At 44.2% G+C, this 19,112-nt stretch overlaps 2 protein-coding genes across 3 annotated transcripts in view; both read left to right on the forward strand.

Annotated features, from left to right (window-relative positions):
* Positions 1–3,300, forward strand: part of LOC311120716 (protein NLRC3-like) — a gene marked incomplete at both ends in the record, with an annotated part of 46,614 nt that extends 43,314 nt beyond the window's left edge. The window contains 6 exons of the mRNA XM_084195294.1: positions 116–289; positions 369–542; positions 1,068–1,241; positions 2,113–2,159; positions 2,296–2,851; positions 3,273–3,300. Of these exons, the coding sequence (XP_084051420.1) occupies positions 116–289; positions 369–542; positions 1,068–1,241; positions 2,113–2,159; positions 2,296–2,851; positions 3,273–3,300 (1,153 nt within the window). The remainder of the gene's footprint in view (positions 1–115; positions 290–368; positions 543–1,067; positions 1,242–2,112; positions 2,160–2,295; positions 2,852–3,272) is intronic.
* A 1,611-nt stretch (positions 3,301–4,911) lies between these two features.
* On the forward strand, positions 4,912–9,416 carry LOC311120709 (NACHT, LRR and PYD domains-containing protein 1 homolog). Of its 2 annotated transcripts, none has more exons than XM_084195281.1 (7): positions 4,912–5,182; positions 5,527–5,786; positions 5,946–6,071; positions 6,236–6,368; positions 6,454–6,483; positions 8,649–8,931; positions 9,331–9,416. In XM_084195281.1, exons 1-7 carry the CDS (start codon positions 5,092–5,094, stop codon positions 9,335–9,337), a joined length of 930 nt encoding a protein of 309 aa, XP_084051407.1. In that variant the 5' UTR covers positions 4,912–5,091; the 3' UTR covers positions 9,338–9,416. The 2 variants fall into 2 exon arrangements, with proteins under 2 accessions (XP_084051407.1, XP_084051408.1); XM_084195282.1 differs by having other exon boundaries at positions 6,239–6,368.
* The last annotated feature ends 9,696 nt before the right edge of the window (positions 9,417–19,112 follow it).

Consider the following 19,112-nt stretch of genomic DNA (forward strand, 5'->3'; position numbering starts at 1 on the left):
TAGTATGTTTTTAACATTGGTTAATCATGTGTCCTTCTGTTATTGTCTTAATGCATCTAATTATTCTTAAAGCTTTGCATATTTAACAGTGTATCACTATATCTCCTCTCTCCAGACTGTCTGGCTGTAAACTCACATATGAATCCTGTGAGACTCTGGCTTCAGCTCTGCAGACACCAAACTCCCCCCTGAGAGAACTGGACCTCAGCTACAATGACCTGGGAGACAGAGGAGTGGAGCTGCTCTGTGTTGGACTAACCAGTCCACTCTGCAACATACAGACACTAGTGTGAGTTAACTTTCTTCAGTATGAGTTATTATGTGGATGTTTTAAAAATGTGTTAATCATGTGCTCTTCTGTCCTCTAGTCTAGGTCAGTGTGGTCTGACAGAGGGTTGCTGTTCAGATCTGGCCTCAGTCCTGAGTTCACCCAACTCACGACTGAAACAACTGGAGCTGAGAGACAATGACCTGCAGGACTCGGGAGTTACACTGCTGTCTGCTGGATTGGAGGATCCAGACTGTAAACTACACACACTGGGGTATGTACAGCTGTTTCAGTCAGGACGGTACTGAGCTGAGTTACACTACCCTCTGCTGGACTGGAGGATCCAGACTGTAAACTACACACACTGGGGTAAGTACAGCTGTTTTAGTCAGGTCGGTACTGAGCTGAGTTACACTGCCCTCTGCAGGACTGGAGGATCCAGACTGTAAACTACACACACTGGGGTATGTATAGCTGTTGTAGTCAGGTCGGTACTGAGCTTGTGGTCCTCTGTAGCTCAGCTGGTAGAGCACGGCGCTTATAACGCCAAGGTAGTGGGTTCGATCCCCGGGACCACCCATACACAAAAATGTATGCACGAATGACTGTAAGTCGCTTTGGATAAAAGCGTCTGCTAAATGGCATATTATATTATATTATTATATTATTATAGTAAAACAAATACTCTGAAAATCAAATGTTTCATGACAATGTTTGTGTCATGGACAAAATTATGGGTGTCCTACAAGATGATTGACACCAGTCCACCAACCTAGACAGCTGTTGTGTCTCTCTGTAGGCTGTCTGGCTGTCTGGTCACAGAGGAGGGCTGTGCTGCTCTGTCTTCAGCTCTGAGGTCAAACCCCTCCCACCTGAAAGAGCTGGACCTGAGCTACAATCACCCAGGAGACTCTGCAGGGGGACTGCTTTCAGCTGCTCTGGTGGATCCCACAGATAAACTGATGAAGCTGAAGTAAGTCAGAATAGATGTCCTAATAGTGTGAGCAGTTGTTGTGTCCTATGAAGTGTAGTAGGTTCAGTAACATGAGGACATGATGGTAGAATACAGGGGAAGTTTACCCAGCAGGCTTAGCACTCCAACACAGCATACATAATCACCACATGAATACTCTTCTTCTGCATCTCTGATATCCTGTTGGAATTGTACTCTGTTCTGTATGCAGTAGGTAGGATAGAATACCTGTATGTCTCTAGTAATGAATTGTACTCTGTTCTGAATGCAGTAGGTTGGATAGAATACCTGTATGTCTCTAGTAATGAATTGTACTCTGTTCTGTATGCAGTATGTAGGATAGAATACCTGTATGTCTCTAGTAATGAATTGTACTCTGTTCTGTATGCAGTAGGTAGGATATAATGCCTGTATGTATCTAGTAATGAATTGTACTCTGTTCTGTATGCAGTAGGTAGGATAGAATACCTGTATGTCTCTAGTAATGAATTGTACTCTGTTCTGTATGCAGTAGGTAGGATAGAATACCTGTATGTATCTAGTAATGAAGTGTACTCTGTTCTGTATGCAGTAGGTAGGATATAATACCTGTATGTCTCTAGTAATGAATTGTACTCTGTTCTGTAGGTAGGATAGAATACCTGTATGTATCTAGTAATGAATTGTACTCTGTTCTGTATGCAGTAGTTGGATAGAATACCTGTATGTCTCTAGTATTGAATTGTACTCTGTTCTGTATGCAGTAGGTAGGGTAGAATACCTGTATTTCTCTAGTAATGAACTTGGATAGTGCACCAGAACACAACAATATGGTTTAAATGTTGACTGCTTTATTAGGTCTTTGTCAGTCAATAACCTGTTTCTCCTACAGTGTGGATCATGGTGGAGAGTTCAGGCTGAAATCAGGGCTGAGGAAATGTAAGTCTCTTCAATCCTAATTAACTACATATTCAGAACCATAGTGATATAGTAACTAATCAATACTTGTTCTGTACCTACAAAACAACATTTTATATGAAGATGTGGTTTGATTAAACTCTCCTTTTGTCTACAGATGCCTGTCATCTCACCCTGGACCCAAATACAGCAAACCCAGACCTGATACTGTCTGAGGGGAACAGAAAGGTGACAAGGGTGGAGGAGAAGCAGCATTATGAAGACCATCCAGACAGATTTGACCGTCATCCCCAAGTTCTCTGCAGAGAAGGCTTATCTGGATCTCGTTATTACTGGGAGGTGGAGAGGGATGGTGACATTTCTCACATTGGTGTGGCGTACAAAGGAATGAAGAGGAAGGAAGTGGAGGGTGACAGTTGGATTGGACACTGCAGGAAGTCCTGGTGTTTATTCTGCTATGACAGTGGATATGACTTTCACCATGCTGGAGTCAGCAGATCCATCCCTGGTCCTGTTTCTAACAGAGTTGGAGTGTATCTGGACTGGCCAGCTGGTACTTTGTCCTTCTATAGTGTGTCCTCCTCTTGTACACTGACACACTATTACACAGAACACACCACATTCACTGAACCCCTCTATCCTGTGTTTGGGTTTGCGGTTTCCTCCTCCTCCTCAGTGAACCTGTGTCAGATAGATGACCAACACATTCAAAGGTCAGTCATAGCAATGTTTCATCATGTGTTTTCCTCTGGAATCATTCCTACAATTAGATTAGTAGTAGTGGTGTGTTTTAATGTGTTCTGTTGGACCTACAGACAGTTAGATTAGTAGTAGTGGTGTGTTTTAATGTGTTCTGTTGGACCTACAGACAGTTAGATTAGTAGTAGTGGTGTGTTTTAATGTGTTCTGTTGGACCTACAGACAGTTAGATTAGTAGTAGTGGTGTGTTTTAATGTGTTATGTTGGACCTACAGACAGTTAGATTAGTGGTGGTGGTGTGTTTTAATGTGTTCTGTTGGACCTACAGACAGTTAGATTAGTAGTAGTGGTGTGTTTTAATGTGTTCTGTTGGACCTACAGACAGTTAGATTAGTGGTGGTGGTGTGTTTTTAATGTGTTCTGTTGGATGTACAGATGTTTCCTCTCCTATGTCTCACTGTAGTGTCAGTTTCACTCTAACCACAAGAGGGCATCAGAACCTGTTAAAATGATACCTGGTGACTTCACGTCTCTAGGGGCTTTCATCAAGATAAGCAATGTCACCTGTAATGTCACCATCAGTATTGACTTCATGGAAGTTGACATAGTGTTATGTCACATTTGGAAATGCACCCTACATAGAGAGCTGTTCTGTCACCCTTTATACACCCTTTGTATTGCTTATGAAGACTGTATGTATGCTATATAAAGCCTTTATAAGTTGTATTTAGTTTAATCACAGTCTATCCATCTGCTTTCCCAACACCAGAGACCATGGTGGAGAGTGTTGTATCAAGCCTGGACCTGAGAACACCAGAGACCAGATATGTGAGTGTTAACTGATAATTGTTTTAAAATCAAAATACGATTAAAGCGTTCTTGAGTCCCAGGCAAGGAACACAATCATGATCTATTTGGTCAAAACAAACTTAAAGGTAGAGTCAGCAATATGATGTAGATGCACAAAGTAAACAGCATAGTGGGTCAATTTCTACAACAACTAAGGGCGTTGGAGCGCGATGCTAAACTCCTCTGTTTTGGTCCCGTGGCTACCACGCTGTAAGAGAGTGAAGAGAACCCGTGCACCTGGGCAGATACTGTGTGAGAGAGAAGTCAGGCATCTTGCTCATCACAATATCTGCGGTGCTGCTCGTACAACATCATTTAGCTGACTCTACCTTTAAGCTCTCATCCTGGGATCTACCAGAAATCAGGCCCCCAACATCTCCAAAACATGGACCAGAACCATGTTGTTTCCTGCTTCCACAAACATTCATTAATATAACACTAATGTGTGCTAATGAGACTGTTGCTCACTTATATAGATTTTTATTACAAGTCTATTTAATAACAATTAATTAGTTATTACATGAGATTGTCCGTTTTAAATAACAACTACTTTTGACTTCAGGGATTCCTCAGAGCTGTAAGACTTGTGACCATGTTGAGGTAAGTCATAATGTCAATTCTCACTTTTACATACCTTCAGGAGTCAGGCACAGTTTGAAAGCCAGGTGTGTACTGACCAACCATTCATACTGGGATATAGACAGTCCTGTGTTCTGCTTTAGTAATATATACACAGTCTGAAAGCCAGGTGTGTACTGACCAACCATTCATACTGGGATATAGACAGTCCTGTGTTCTGCTTTAGTAATATAAACACAGTCTGAAAGCCAGGTGTGTACTGACCAACCATTCATACTGGGATATAGACAGTCCTGTGTTCTGCTTTAGTAATATAAACACAGTCTGAAAGCCAGGTGTGTACTGACCAACCATTCATACTGGGATATGATTAAGCCTAGGCCTGGACCTTAAATAACTTTCTATTGAAACTTCCATTGATCATGCTTTAAGTCCAGCACTAGACTCAATCTGTGTCCAGGAAACTGGCCCCATATGTATAACTGACATGCTTGTCCTTGTTCAGGACTCCACACACTGGCTTCAGATTGAACCCTTGACTTCCACTGTCCAGGGAGTGAAAATGTTCAGGTAAAATAACTAATTTTAACATTTCATTCCACTTGCTAGTGTATTTCCCCATTACCTTTGGGAATAGGCTTCTAATCCAACCTCTCCATTTGACGATTGACCCTCTCTACCATATCTTGTTGTTGCCCTCAGGCACAGGACACCCAAAGGGCGTTATGAGTGCACAGTGTCTGGTCTCCGCTGGGTGTGTGAGAGTGATGTCATTCTGAAGTATCACTTCAGGAACTGGGAACCCTACAGTCAACTTCTGAAAGACATGCAGTACGGACAAGGTGGTCCATTGCTGGACATCACTATGGAGTTAGGTGAACTGGAGGAAGTTCATCTGCCACACTTTGTCTGTTTAGGTAAAACCATATAGACATAGTATTCAGAAAGACATTTCCATGTAACTGAGTTTCACTTCCTGAATGAATGAATGAATATGGTCCTCTGTAGTTCAGCTGGTAGAGCACGGCGCTTGTAACGCCAAGGTAGTGGGTTCGATCCCCGGGACCACCCATACACAAAAATGTATGCACGCATGACTGTAAGTCGCTTTGGATAAAAGCGTCTGCTAAATGGCTTATTATTATTATTATATTCTGGGAGTTTGAGTTTACTGTGATCTGGTACCGCATATTCTTTGTGTTTTAGTTGTTTGAATAATACAATATTTGTCTTTCTGTCTCCTTTTTATTGTGTTGTTCAGGGACCAACCCTTCCCTGAGGAATGAGATGAAGATTTTTCATGTAGAGGAACATGGAGTGTCTTTTGAGGAAGTGCATGAGGTCACCAGATTCCATGCTAAGATTCTCCATCCCAAGTTCTCAGTTATCTCTGTTATACTGAGCTATATCTTTTCGCGGAACATAGATGTCCACTGTGAGCTGATGCTCTATCTGACAGTGAAAAAGCAAACACTAATTCCACGCCTATACCTGTTCCCCAGAAACCCCAGCCAAATACAGGTGAGGTACCATTATTTTATAGGTGACCTTAACTAAGCAGTGGTACGGTTTATGTTGACACTCATAACATGAAGATAATAGTTTGTTGCTAGTTTTCTGAATAATGTTTGAATAAGACTATACATTGACTGGCTGTGTATTTCATGGCTCGTTTCGCAGGCTGTTGAACAACAGGAAAAGTCTGAAGGGTCTTCAAGGGTTCTCATCTCAAGACCAGAGCAGGCCTTCAAACTGAATAGTTACTTCAGACTGAACATTCCCTGTTCTACCTACATCAATCCACCGGTACAGTTTTAGTAGACTAAGAACATGAATCTGACATTTTAAGTCACATTTCTATCCATTGCTCTCTGTCGCTCGATGGCTCTCAATTCAAATGGCTTTATTGGCATGGGAAACATATGTTTACATTGCAAGCAATCTCTCTCTCGCTCTTTCCATCTCTCCAGAAGATTCATCTCATACATAGAGACTCCACACCAAGCTTTTTCAGGGCGGTTGTGAAAATGACAGGGGTTGACATTGAGATGGAGTTATTCGGTGATGATGAGAGGATTGCATGGAAAGAAGTGGTATCACAAGGTAGGAGCATATGTCAATCATAACTTTGTACTTTTGTAACAGATGCTATTTAGAGTGATATAACCTCATTTTGTTTATCTTTCAGATGAATACATCACTGCCACCCATTCAACAAGTAAGTTAACATGAGAGTTACAGTTCATTCAGAAAGTATTCAGACCCCTTGAATTGTTCCACATTTTGTTACGTTACAGCCTTATTATAAAATTGATAAAATCGTTTTTTCCCCCTAATCAATCTACACAAAATACCCCAAAACAGGTTTTTAGACATTGTTGCAAATGTATATATATAAAAAAACCTGAAATATCACATTTACATAAGTATTCAGACCCTTTACTCAGTACTTTGTTGAAGCACCTTTGGCAGCGATTACAGCATCAATTCTTCTTGGGCATGATGCTACAAGCTTGGCACACCTGTATTTGGGGAGTTTCTCCCATTCTTCTCTGCAGATCCTCTCAAGCTCTGTCAGGTTGGATGGGGAGTGTTGCTGCACAGCTATTTTCAGGTCTCTCCAGAGATGTTCGATCAGGTTCAAGTCCGGGCTCTGGCTGGGCCACTCAAGGACATTCAGAGACTTGTCCCGAAGCCACTCCTGCGTTGTCTTGTCTGTGTGCTTAGGGTCGTTCTCCTGTTGGAAGGTGAACCTTCGCCCCAGTCTGAGGTCCTGAGCGCTCTGGAGCAGGTTCATCAAGGATCTCTCTGTACTTTGCTCCATTCATCTTTCCCTCGATCCTGACTAGTCTCCCAGTCCCTGCCGCTGAAAAACATCCCCCCAGCATGATGCTGCCACCACCATGCTTCACCGTAGGGATGGTGCCAGGGTTCTTCCAGATGTGACGCTTGGCATTCAGGCCAAAGAGTTCAATCTTGGTTTCATCAGACCAGAGAATCTTGTTTCTCATGGTCTGAGAGTCTTTTGGTGCCTTTTGGCAAATTCAAAGCGGGCTGTCATGTGCCTTTTACTAAGGAGTGGCTTCCGTCTGGCCACTCTACCATAAAGGCCTGATTGGTGGAGTGATGCAGAGATGGTTGTCCTTCTGGAATGTTCTCCCATCTCCACAGAGGAACTCTGGAGCTCTTTCAGAGTGACCATCAGGTTCTTGGTCACCTCCCTGACCAAGGCCTTCTCCCCCGATTGCTCAGTTTGGCCGGGCGGCCAGCTCTAGGAAGAGTTTCGGTGGGTCTAAACTTCTTCCATTTAAGAATGATAGAGGCCACTGTGTTCTTGGATACCTTCAATGCTGCAGAACTGTTTCGGTACCCTTCCCCAGATCTGGGCCTCGACACAATCCTGTCTCGGAGCTCTACGGACAATTCCTTCGACCTCATGGCTTGGTTTTTGCTCTGACATGCACTGTCAACTGTGGGACCTTATATAGACAGGTGTGTTCCTTCCCAAACATGTCCAATCAATTAAATGTACCACAGGTGGACTCCAATCAAGTTGTTCAAACATCTCAAGGATGATCAATGGAAACAGGATATACCTGAGCTCAATTTCAAGTCTCATAGCAAAGGGTCTGAATACTTATTTCGATAAGGTATTTCTGTTTTGGAATATTTTTTTATTCTGTATATTTTGTATTCTTCTGTTCACTCTGTCATTTAAGTCATTATTGTGGAGTCACTACAATGTTGTTGATCCATCCTCAATTTTCTCCCATCACAGACATTGAACTCGTTAACTGTTTTAAAATCACCAATGCCTCATGGTGACATCATTAAGCAGTTTCCTTCCTGTCCTGCAGCTCAGTTCAGAAGGACGACTGTATCTTTGATGTGTCTGGGTGGTTTAATACATCACCCACAGGATAATTATTAACTTGACCATGCTTAAAGAGAGATTCAATGTCTGATTTGTTATTGTTACCCATCTACCAATCACTGCCCTTCTTTATGAGGCTTTCTAAAAGATCCCTGGTCTTTGTATATAGTTGAATCTGTGCTTGAAATGCAACACTTGACTGAGGGACCTTCCAGATGTTGAATGTATGGGGGACAGGCCCACTTTGACATTAGAGGATTCTGAGTAGATTGTTGATAAAACATTAATAATCTATTTTCAATGACTTCTCAATAAACCTAACAGGAATAATTATTATTTCAATTTTCTATTTTAAATTGACTGACTTTAATTGGAATTGACCACAACACTGGAGTCGGCTCTATACAATAAATGACTATCAGAGGAATGATAACTGGAGAGACTGGAAGATGTAGAAACAGCTGCTGTTAACCCTAAAGCCATATTAATTTAATTGACCCCCCCTTCAGCATTAACAGTCCCTGACATTCCTGCTGAGGAGTTTCTGAAGAAACACTGGGCTAAACTAATTCAGCGAACCAAAAACTCAATGCCAATAGCAGATGATCTGTGGTCAAAGAACATGATTGGTGAAGAAGAGCACTCCAGAATAACAGCTGAAACAACTGAACAGGACCGAATGAGAAAACTACTGAAAGCAGTCATCCCCAAAGGACCAGAAGTGACGGGAGCTTGTCTCAAAGCTCTCGTTGAACATGAAAACCATCTTGTTAAGGACTTGAGTGAATCTAGGTAAGACAGTTTTCTTTGCTCCCTCCCTTGAATATGTGTAATGATTAAAATATAGGTCAAGTAAAAACACAGCTACCCAGATCAAAGAGGAACTGTTTTCCAGAATGGAAGCATGTTTTTGTGTTTCTGTCTGTAATAAATGACTGTTATCTTATTGTAGTTACATCATAGGACCATCATCACATCATTATCTCAGGTGGAACTCCTCCTTCTCCTCCATACTTTCTGATCTCTCTCTTCCCTTCTCCTCCATACTTTCTGATCTCTCTCTTCCCTTCTCCTCCATACTTTCTGATCTCTCTCTTCCCTTCTCCTCCATACTTTCTGATCTCTCTCTTCCCTTCTCCTCCATACTTTCTGATCTCTCTCTTCCCTTCTCCTCCATCCTCTTTCTTATAGAACCTAATCTGAAGACGCTGAGGCCTGTCTCCTATTCTGTGGACTAAGACACTTCTTCACCTGATCTGAAGATGCTGAGGCCTGTCTCCTAGTCTGTGGACTAAGACACTTCTTCACCTAATCTGAAGACGCTGATGCCTGTCTCCTACTCTGTGGACTAAGACACTTCTTCACCTAATCTGAAGCCGCTGAGGCCTGTCTCCTATTCTGTGGACTAAGACACTACTTCACCTAATCTGAAGACACTGAGGCCTGTCTCCTAGTCTGTGGACTAAGACACTACTTCACCTAATCTGAAGACGCTGAGGCCTGTCTCCTAGTCTGTGGACTAAGACACTACTTCACCTAATCTGAAGACGCTGAGGCCTGTCTCCTAGTCTGTGGACTAAGATACTACTTCACCTAATCTGAAGCCGCTGAGGCCTGTCTCCTATTCTGTGGACTAAGACACTACTTCACCTAATCTGAAGACGCTGAGGCCTGTCTCCTAGTCTGTGGACTAAGACACTTCTTCACCTAATCTGAAGACGCTGAGGCCTGTCTCCTAGTCTGTGGACTAAGACACTTCTTCACCTGATCTGAATATGCTACAGCATGAAGCTGGCTAGACAAAGACACTTCTTCACCTCGTCAAGCCAGTGCTACAGCATGAAGCTGGCTAGACAAAGACACTTCTTCACCTCGTCAAGCCAGTCCTACAGCATGAAGCTGGCTAGACAAAGACACTTCTTCACCTCGTCAAGCCAGTGCTACGGCATGAAGCTGGCTAGTCAAAGACACTTCTTCACCTCGTCAAGCCAGTGCTACAGCATGAAGCTGGCTAGACAAAGACACTTCTTCACCTCGTCAAGCCAGTGCTACAGCATGAAGCTGGCTAGACAAAGACACTTCTTCACCTCGTGAAGCCAGTGCTACAGCATAATGCTGGCTAGTCAAAGACACTTCTTCACCTCGTCAAGCCAGTGCTACAGCATGAAGCTGGCTAGACAAAGACACTTCTTCACCTCGTCAAGCCAGTGCTACAGCATGAAGCTGGCTAGACAAAGACACACCACCACATTGACATCTTGACCTTCCTTAGATCCTTTATGGGATTGCAACTCACTCTGTCTGAAGGAAGGAAGGGAGGAAATGGCCTCACTAAAGGGGATACCTGAGAGGGCAGAGAAGGCATGTGACATCATCGACATGGTGTTGAGAAAAGGAACTGAGTCATGTTCCAGGATGATAAACCTTCTTGGGAAGATGGACTCTCTGTCTTTGTACACAGCTTCAGAACTACAGTTGTAGCCAACCCCTGGGTGTGGGGAGACCAGGCAGAATAGACAGCCAGGGTGGTTCAACATGGTCTTGTTGTCTGTTGCTTTAATTCAGGCTCCCGAAAATGTACAGAAAATGTCAATCAAACATGACCACTATAATAGCAATAAACTAACCAAAGGTCCAGCCACACAGCCTCTCTCCTTCTGCAGCCTCCTGGAGGTGTGGATCTTCTAGCAGGAGGGTCAGTTAGTCCTCCACTAGGTACCTAGCTGGACCCCTATCTAGCAGGAGGGTCAGTTAGTCCTCCACTAGGTACCTAGCTGGACCCCTATCTAGCAGGAGGGTCAGTTAGTCCTCCACTAGGTACCTAGGTATGGACCCCTATCTAGCAGGAGGGTCAGTTAGTCCTCCACTAGGTACCTAGCTGGACCCCTATCTAGCAGGAGGGTCAGTTAGTCCTCCACTATGTACCTAGTTGGACCCCTATCTAGCAGGAGGGTCAGTTAGTCCTTCACTAGGTACCTAACTGGACCCCTATCTAGCAGGAGGGTCAGTTAGTCCTCCACTAGGTACCTAGCTGGACCCCTATCTAGCAGGAGGGCCAGTTAGTCCTCCACTAGGTACCTAGCTGGACCCCTATCTAGCAGGAGGGTCAGTTAGTCCTACACTAGGTACCTAGCTGGACCCCTATCTAGCAGGAGGGTCAGTTAGTCCTCCACTAGGTACCTAGCTGGACCCCTATCTAGCAGGAGGGTCAGTTAGTCCTCCACTAGGTACCTAGCTGGACCCCTATCTAGCAGGAGGGTCAGTTAGTCCTCCACTAGGTACCTAGCTGGACCCCTATCTAGCAGGAGGGTCAGTTAGTCCTACACTAGGTACCTAGCTGGACCCCTATCTAGCAGGAGGATCAGTTAGTCCTCCACTAGGTACCTAGCTGGACCCCTATCTAGCAGAACATGTTGATACAACTCTGTCTCTCTCTCACACCAACACACCTACCTACCTGATGTCTGTGTATTTTAAACTTTAGATTTTAAATTTCATTGTATACGCATTGTAAGCATGTATTGTATACGCATTGTAAGCATGTATTGTGATGTTATTGGAATTTACTTACTGTATTTGCATACTCACTGTGAATGTGTCCGGGAAAATGGCTCTGAGAATTTGGCATTCAACTTAAAACCACAGAAATGTATTTTATGAATATATTGTACAGTGTTGGCCTGATAGAGGTTAATGAGAGGGGCTGGATATCAACACAACCACCTCAGTCTATCAGCAGTTTTCTCAGTGAGAGCACATTGACCATTGACAGACATAAGGAGCTGTGCAACCTCTCACCCCTTTACCAATGACTTGAGAGTGGCTGAAGGACATATAAGGAGCTGTTCAACCTCTCTCCCCTTTACCAATGACTTGAGAGTGGCTGAAGGACATATAAGGAGCTGTTCAACCTCTCACCCCTTTACCAATGACTTGAGAGTGGCTGAAGGACCAATCAGCCCCCATCTATACACAATGTTTACTAAATGTTTTATAACGTTGTATTTTTCTATGTGTATCTACCTGCCCAGGGACTACAGCTAAACTAGCTAGCTGGCTAAATCTGGCACATTTACAGAAATGTTGATTGATGTGCAGTATCCCTGTCAAATACATGTTGTACATGTCAATTAAAAGGAATGTATTGTGACTTAGAATGTTGTTTAACAATATGGAAAAAAGCAATAAAGTCAACCGCCTTTATAGCACAAATAATATTATAGCACTGACATTTGTTAACAGCATTAAAAGTAATGATTACTAGACAGTTGTCATGGTAACAGCAGTAATACAAATAACATTATTTATGATGCTACTATTAATAATAATAATAATAATAATAATAATAATAATAATAATATTATAATAATCAATTTTAGAAAACACTTTAAAATCCCATCGTTAATTAGATTAGATGAGTTTATTAGTCACATGGAGAGGGACGCAAAATCTTGTGCTCTGACAGCGCAGGTGGGGGCAGGGTAAGAGTCTGTTGGGTGGTGAGGGCAGGGTAAGAGTCTGTTGGGTGGTGGGGGCAGGGTAAGAGTCTGTTGGGTGGTGGGGGCAGGGTAAGAGTCTGTTGGGTGGTGGTGGGGGCAGGGTAAGAGTCTGTTGGGTGGTGGTGGGGGCAGGGTAAGAGTCTGTTGGGTGGTGGGGGCAGGGTAAGAGTCTGTTGGGTGGTGGGGGCAGGGTAAGAGTCTGTTGGGTGGTGGGGGGGCAGGGTAAGAGTCTGTTGGGTGGTGGGGGCAGGGTAAGAGTCTGTTGGGTGGTGGTGGCAGGGTAAGAGTCTGTTGGGTGGTGGGGGCAGGGTAAGAGTCTGTTGGGTGGTGGTGGGGGCAGGGTAAGAGTCTGTTGGGTGGTGGTGGGGGCAGGGTAAGAGTCTGTTGGGTGGTGGTGGGAGCAGGGTAAGAGTCTGTTGGGTGGTGGTGGGGGCAGGGTAAGAGTCTGTTGGGTGGTGGTGGGGGCAGGGTAAGAGTCTGTTGGGTGGTGGTGGGGGCAGGGTAAGAGGCCGTTGGGTGGTGGTTGGGGCAGGGTAAGAGGCCGTTGGGTGGTGGTGGGGGCAGGGTAAGAGTCTGTTGGGTGGTGGTGGGGGCAGGGTAAGAGTATGTTGGGTGGTGGTGGGGGCAGTGTAAGAGTCTGTTGGGTGGTGGTGGGGGCAGGGTAAGAGTATGTTGGGTGGTGGTGGGGGCAGGGTAAGAGTCTGTTGGGTGGTGGGGGTAGGGTAAGAGTCTGTTGGGTGGTGGGGGCAGGGTAAGAGTCTGTTGGGTGGTGGTGGGGGCAGGGTAAGAGTCTGTTGGGTGGTGGGGGCAGGGTAAGAGTCTGTTGGGTGGTGGGAGCAGGGTAAGAGTCTGTTGGGTGGTGGTGGGGGCAGGGTAAGAGTCTGTTGGGTGGTGGGGGCAGGGTAAGAGTCCGTTGGGTGGTGGTGGGGGCAGGGTAAGAGTCCGTTGGGTGGTGGTGGGGGCAGGGTAAGAGTCTGTTGGGTGGTGGGGGCAGGGTAAGAGTCTGTTGGGTGGTGGTGGGGGCAGGGTAAGAGTCTGTTGGAATGGAAATCCAACTATCTAGTAATCATTACTTCCTCGTTTACCCTACCCTTATTAATAGTAGCATTATAAATAATGTTTTACTGCTGTTACCATGACAACTATCTAGTAATCATCACTTCCTCATTTACCCTGTCCTGTTGTGTTCTAAAATACTATTCTGATACAACCCCCCAAACAATACTAACAATACTACCTACATTCGGGTGCACGTCAAAGTGTTATCCATCCTCGGGTTTTTGGCAACGGGCACTTTTCAGCCGGAGCTTGCGGATCGGCCAGCGGCGGCATCTCACATCCCTCGATGACCCAATGTTTTGGATGCAATCATCAGCAAAACGTACTGTAACATACAATTCCCACCATCGCGCAACAGGTTAAGAAGGGTTTCTTTGCCATCAATGGGTTCCCAAATACGAACGGAGAAATAGACGGCCCACACATCGCCATAAAAGCACCATCCCAAAACGAGTCCAACTAGGCTATGTGAACAGAGAAGGCTTCTACTCTTAATGTGCAGGTGATCGGTGATGTTATGTGCAAAAGACGCTACTGACTTTAGTGCTCAGGTGGAAAGTACGACTTGTTCATTCAGCAGAACAGCAATGTTGCCGATCCGCCTACAGGGGGAGCTGTTGAGGATGGATGTCGTATTGGTGAGTATTGCCAACTGCTAGTGTCAGATTATGAATTCAACCAAAAGGTTTTATTTGTCTCACTCAGTTGTGGTTTGATTAGTAAAAATAAAAAACATAGCTACAAAGAGAGGACCATTAGAACACTTCAAAGTATATTTGTCATCGCTAAAGCAACTTGAATTGTTCTAATGGTCTCTTTGTAGCTATGTTTTTAGATTTACTCATCAAACCACTAAGGTTTTATTTGTCTCACTCAGTTGTGGTTTGATGAGTAACAATGAGCGTTATAACTCCACGTGAAATACGCCCATCATTCACCCTTCATGGTGACAATAACGCCCTTATTTGCTGTATAGTTGGGAAGTATTGGAATTAGGCCCAGACAGTATCAGTGGCGGCTGGTGAAAAATATTCTCGGTGGGGCTGTGCCATACTTTTTTTTTCCTGTAACCATCGCGATATATTTTAACACAAACTGCAGGACAGCAGTGCTCAGTGAAACATTCAGTAATTATTTAATGCCAATATTAAAAAGTTGAGGCATTCTTACACAAAAACATATTGCACAAACCCAAGCCTTTCATTTGCATTTAAAGTGAACTTTTTACCATTGGTAGTAAACAGGCAACGCAACAGGCATGCTGTCAGAACAGAGTGGAAAGTGGACAATAACATGAAATTATTATAAAGTTTATAGGAAATCTTACACTGTATAAAAGGATGTATAATATAGAAATGGATATCAAGTGGATGAACTCAAACCTTTGACTGGAAGAATAGCATACAGTATTTTATGATCATACTAAATGTGACTAATTGTTAATGTGCTCCAGAACTGCAACAATTAATTGATACAAAACAACATATATACAGTAATATTAGCAAAGACACTATTAAGACTTTCTAGAGTACCATATATAACTGGATTTTTTATGCTAAGGTCAACTATATACAAAGAAACATGCGGCCAGAGCTGCTCTGTGTGTGTGTGTCTGTCATCTTATTTGTACAGGAATTTTGCCCGTCTGTCCTTCTGAGTGGCAAACCTCTCAATGACCCTTTGATTAAAGTCAGGAATGTCCCTGACAAGTTTCTTCTCCATGGAGAGCATGGCCAGAGCGTTCAGGCGATCCTGTGTCATGCTGTTTCTCAGGAAGGTCTTGATCCTTTTCAGTGTAGAGAAGCACCTTTCTGACTCAGCAGTTGTCATGGGTGTGGTGATGAGGATCTTGAGGAGGCTGGCAGTCTCTGTGAAAGTGCTCTGAAGGTTGTTCTCCATGAAGAACTGGTACAGGGGCACTGCACCACTACAAGCCTTGAACTCACTGTTCTCATAGATGAGGGACAGTTCGGTTTTGAGCTTGGCCTTGTTCAACATGGGGTACGCCTCCACGGTTGTTTCAAGCGCTGTATCGGGGAACTTCACACTGTGTTGTGGGAACAACTCTCCGTGCAATAGTGTTGCGCTGATGAGGTGCTGGGTGAAGGAGAACCTCTCTTTGGCATGACTCAGGATGGTATCACATACCTGTAAAAGATACATCATCAGCTTTAATTTGCAATTAAGCTATTTTGATGCAAGTGATCCTGACTGACACATGCCTATGTCCAACTCAAGTATATGATTACCAAGGTGCTGATTGTTCAGGGTTTTGGCTACATACTACCAGGCCTGAAAAAAGTTCTATGGGGAAACACTGACAATTACATCACAACTTACCTCTATAGCCAACCTCTGTTGTTCTCCTGGTCCCAGCATCCTCCGTCGCTTGATGGGCTGTTGCTGCTCGTCAGATGCGCTGTCCCCACACAAAGAGGGAATTGAGGCCCTGGGTCCAAAAAATAAAGTTTAATTTGATAACTTGCAATCAGACTTCTTAGCTCACTGTAATTCCCCCTCAACACACAACCAGTGACTTTTATATATATATATATATATATATATATATATATATATATATATATACAGACAGACAGACAGACAGACAGACAGACAGACAGACAGACAGACAGACAGACAGACAGACAGACAGACAGACAGACAGACAGACAGACAGATAGTGTGTATATACACACAAACTATGTCTAGTAACTGCTTTTAACCTGTGATGTACATAATTAACTGATGTTATTACGTTTTAAAGCCTTTTTCTATTACATTTGTGAGAGGGATGCAACATAATTTTGTTCTGCTGTGCACTTAGCAATAAAGTTAATCTTCAATAACAACTAGGCCTCTTCTAGAAATTGACCTGGTGGACACCTGAATAATTATTACAAACTGTGTAGTACTTTCCTGCATTATTATCAACGTCTGATTGTGTCTTTTTGGACAAACACTTGTTCTCGTGGTCGAGTAACAACAACTGCGCTCCTTGAGTGACGGGGTGGTACTTGGTGAGAGAGGGAGAGAGACGACCCAAATTGCGGAGTAAACTAGAAAAACGGACGTTACACATGGCGGAGTGGCATTACCACATTTAACAAACCAAACATTGAAATACCGTTATAGAAGGTAAAGTAAAAACCCAAACTGGTCTGTGCATCAATACCGGTATATAGTAATATATAGGCAACATACCGTAAATCTGTATCAATTATGTATCAGTTTTACATGTGACCCATATCAAATTTGCGCATTCACACTGAAGGAGCACACAAATGCAATGCTCATTTGGCGTGATTGTCGTGGTAACACAGGTGAAAAAAAATCCTGAATGGTATCCTAATTGCAGCCATTTTGGTTAGGGAGAAATACAAACAACTCTACTGCCATACATTCCAATTAGACTGAAGGCATACAGTTGTGTCCAAATATATTGGCACCCTTGGGCTTTTCTTAAATAATTCCCTATTTCTTCTAAAATCAGTTGAAATTTGAGAGGAAAAAATGGGTCTCCACACCTTTAATTATATTTCTGTAAACTTAAGTTTACAATTGTAATTTAGAAAATATAGACAAATGTCATGGACTAAATTATTGGCACCCTGGAGCTAGTACTTGGTTGCACAGCTTTTGGCCAAGATAGCTGCCAACATATGCTTATTGTAGACATCAATGAGCTTGCTGCACCTTTTCTGCTGGCAATTTGGCCCATTCTTCAGCAGCAAACTGCTGTAATTCTTCAATGTTTGAGGGTTGCACTCCACCAACTTCTTTTTTCAGATCTTGCCAAAACTAATGTGGTCCCGTGTAGCTCAGTTGGTAGAGCATGGCGCTTGCAACGCCAGGGTTGTGGGTTCGTTTCCCACGGGGGCCAGTATGAAAAAATGTATGCACTCTTAACTGTAAGTCGCTCTGGATAAGAGCGTCTGCTAAATGACTAAAATGTAATGTAAATGTCTTCTCTTTCCTTTTAAAATACTAAAACAAATATAATTGTGACGGCTCTATGATAATCACTCACTTTGATGACCAGACACATTTAGGCTTTTAAACTGTTGTAAGTGAACTATTCATCTTTCTAACAGCATCTTTATCAGCCAATAGTAAATATAGTTATTTACCTGATTGTTAGCATGCTTTCTGTGAACCTCTGGACAAGTGCTTTAATGAAGACAGGGTCGATGTTCCTCTTCTGCAGCTGGCTGAAAAGCATGTCCACATTTGGCATGATCTTGTGGAACAGTGCCAGGAAAAAACAGAAAGCCTCGTCTTCGAGCATCCTCACAAAGCCCCCCGCCTCTCTGACAGTCGGGGCATCAAAGTTCCCAGAGTCTCTGATGGTCTGGAAACACGTTAGGAGGTCATCCCTGTACTCGTACACAGTGTTTACAGCGCGACTGTGGAAGTTCCACCGTGTTGTAGAGGCTCTGGGGAGTCTATGCGCAACCACTTCGTCAAGCACGGTGGTTCGCTTGGGAGACCTGGAGAAGAAAGCAGAAAATCCTGCAAGGTCGGAAAAGAAAGTGCCGATCCTGGGGATGCGTGAAGTTATTAGGTTGGGTGGTGGACTCAGGTGCAGAGACGGACACACGGACAAAGAGAGTAAAATTAGGATGTAGTTTATTCAACGTGTATTGGCAGAGAGAAGTAGTCAGGGTGGAATAGCTTCAGGCTGGGGTAGGAGCTGAGTGGGATGGAGAGCCAGTAGTCCTGAGAGCTGGATAACGAGGATATCAGGCAACAGAGGAGCAGGTAGCGGCGTGGGAATGGCAGGCAGGCAGGCAGGCAGCAGGAACAGACGAGATCACTGGAAGTGTAGGAACGAACTGGCGCTGGAGAGGTGTCCAGCCCGGGTAGATATCTGCTGCTTGATTGGTGCCAATGAGCTGCAGCTTGATGTAACTGCTCTGGTGATAGAATGGCCACGCCCGCTGACCTAGAACCTCTGACTGCACAGCAGGGGGAGACAGACACAAACAACACACACAGGGGAGAAAAGGGAAAGGAACACCAACAGGAACAGGACCAACAGAGCCGGACCGTAACAGTACCCCCCCCTCAACGGGCGCCACCCGGCGACCCACCCGGCTTGTCAGGGTGGTCCCTATGGAAGTCATTCACTAGCTGAGGATCCAGAATAAAACGTCTGGGAATCCAGGACCTCTCCTCGGGACCGTATCCCTCCCAGTCCACCAGGTACTGAAACCCTCTACCACGCCTCCGGACGTCCAGCAGTCTCCGAACCGTGTAGGCTGGATGGTCGTCAATAATGCGCGGTAGCGGAGGGGGATCCGCCGGCGGACACAAAGGACTGGAGGAGACCATCTTCAGCTGGGACACGTGAAATGTAGGATGGACTCTCATGGCCTGGGGAAGCTTCAACCGAACAGCCGAAGGGTTGATGATGGA

Source organism: Coregonus lavaretus (assembly GCF_964263955.1).
Source record: "Coregonus lavaretus genome assembly, contig: HAP1_SCAFFOLD_499, whole genome shotgun sequence".
NCBI classification, from domain to species: domain Eukaryota; kingdom Metazoa; phylum Chordata; class Actinopteri; order Salmoniformes; family Salmonidae; genus Coregonus; species Coregonus lavaretus.

Coding starts and splice junctions, on each gene's coding strand:
- LOC311120709 (XM_084195281.1), top strand. CDS start 5,092: ATGCAGTACGGACAAGGTGGTCCATTGCTGGACATCACTATGGAGTTA. Junction 5,787..5,945: donor GAAACCCCAGCCAAATACAG/GTGAGGTACCAT, acceptor CTCGTTTCGCAG/GCTGTTGAACAACAGGAAAA. Junction 6,072..6,235: donor CTACCTACATCAATCCACCG/GTACAGTTTTAG, acceptor CCATCTCTCCAG/AAGATTCATCTCATACATAG.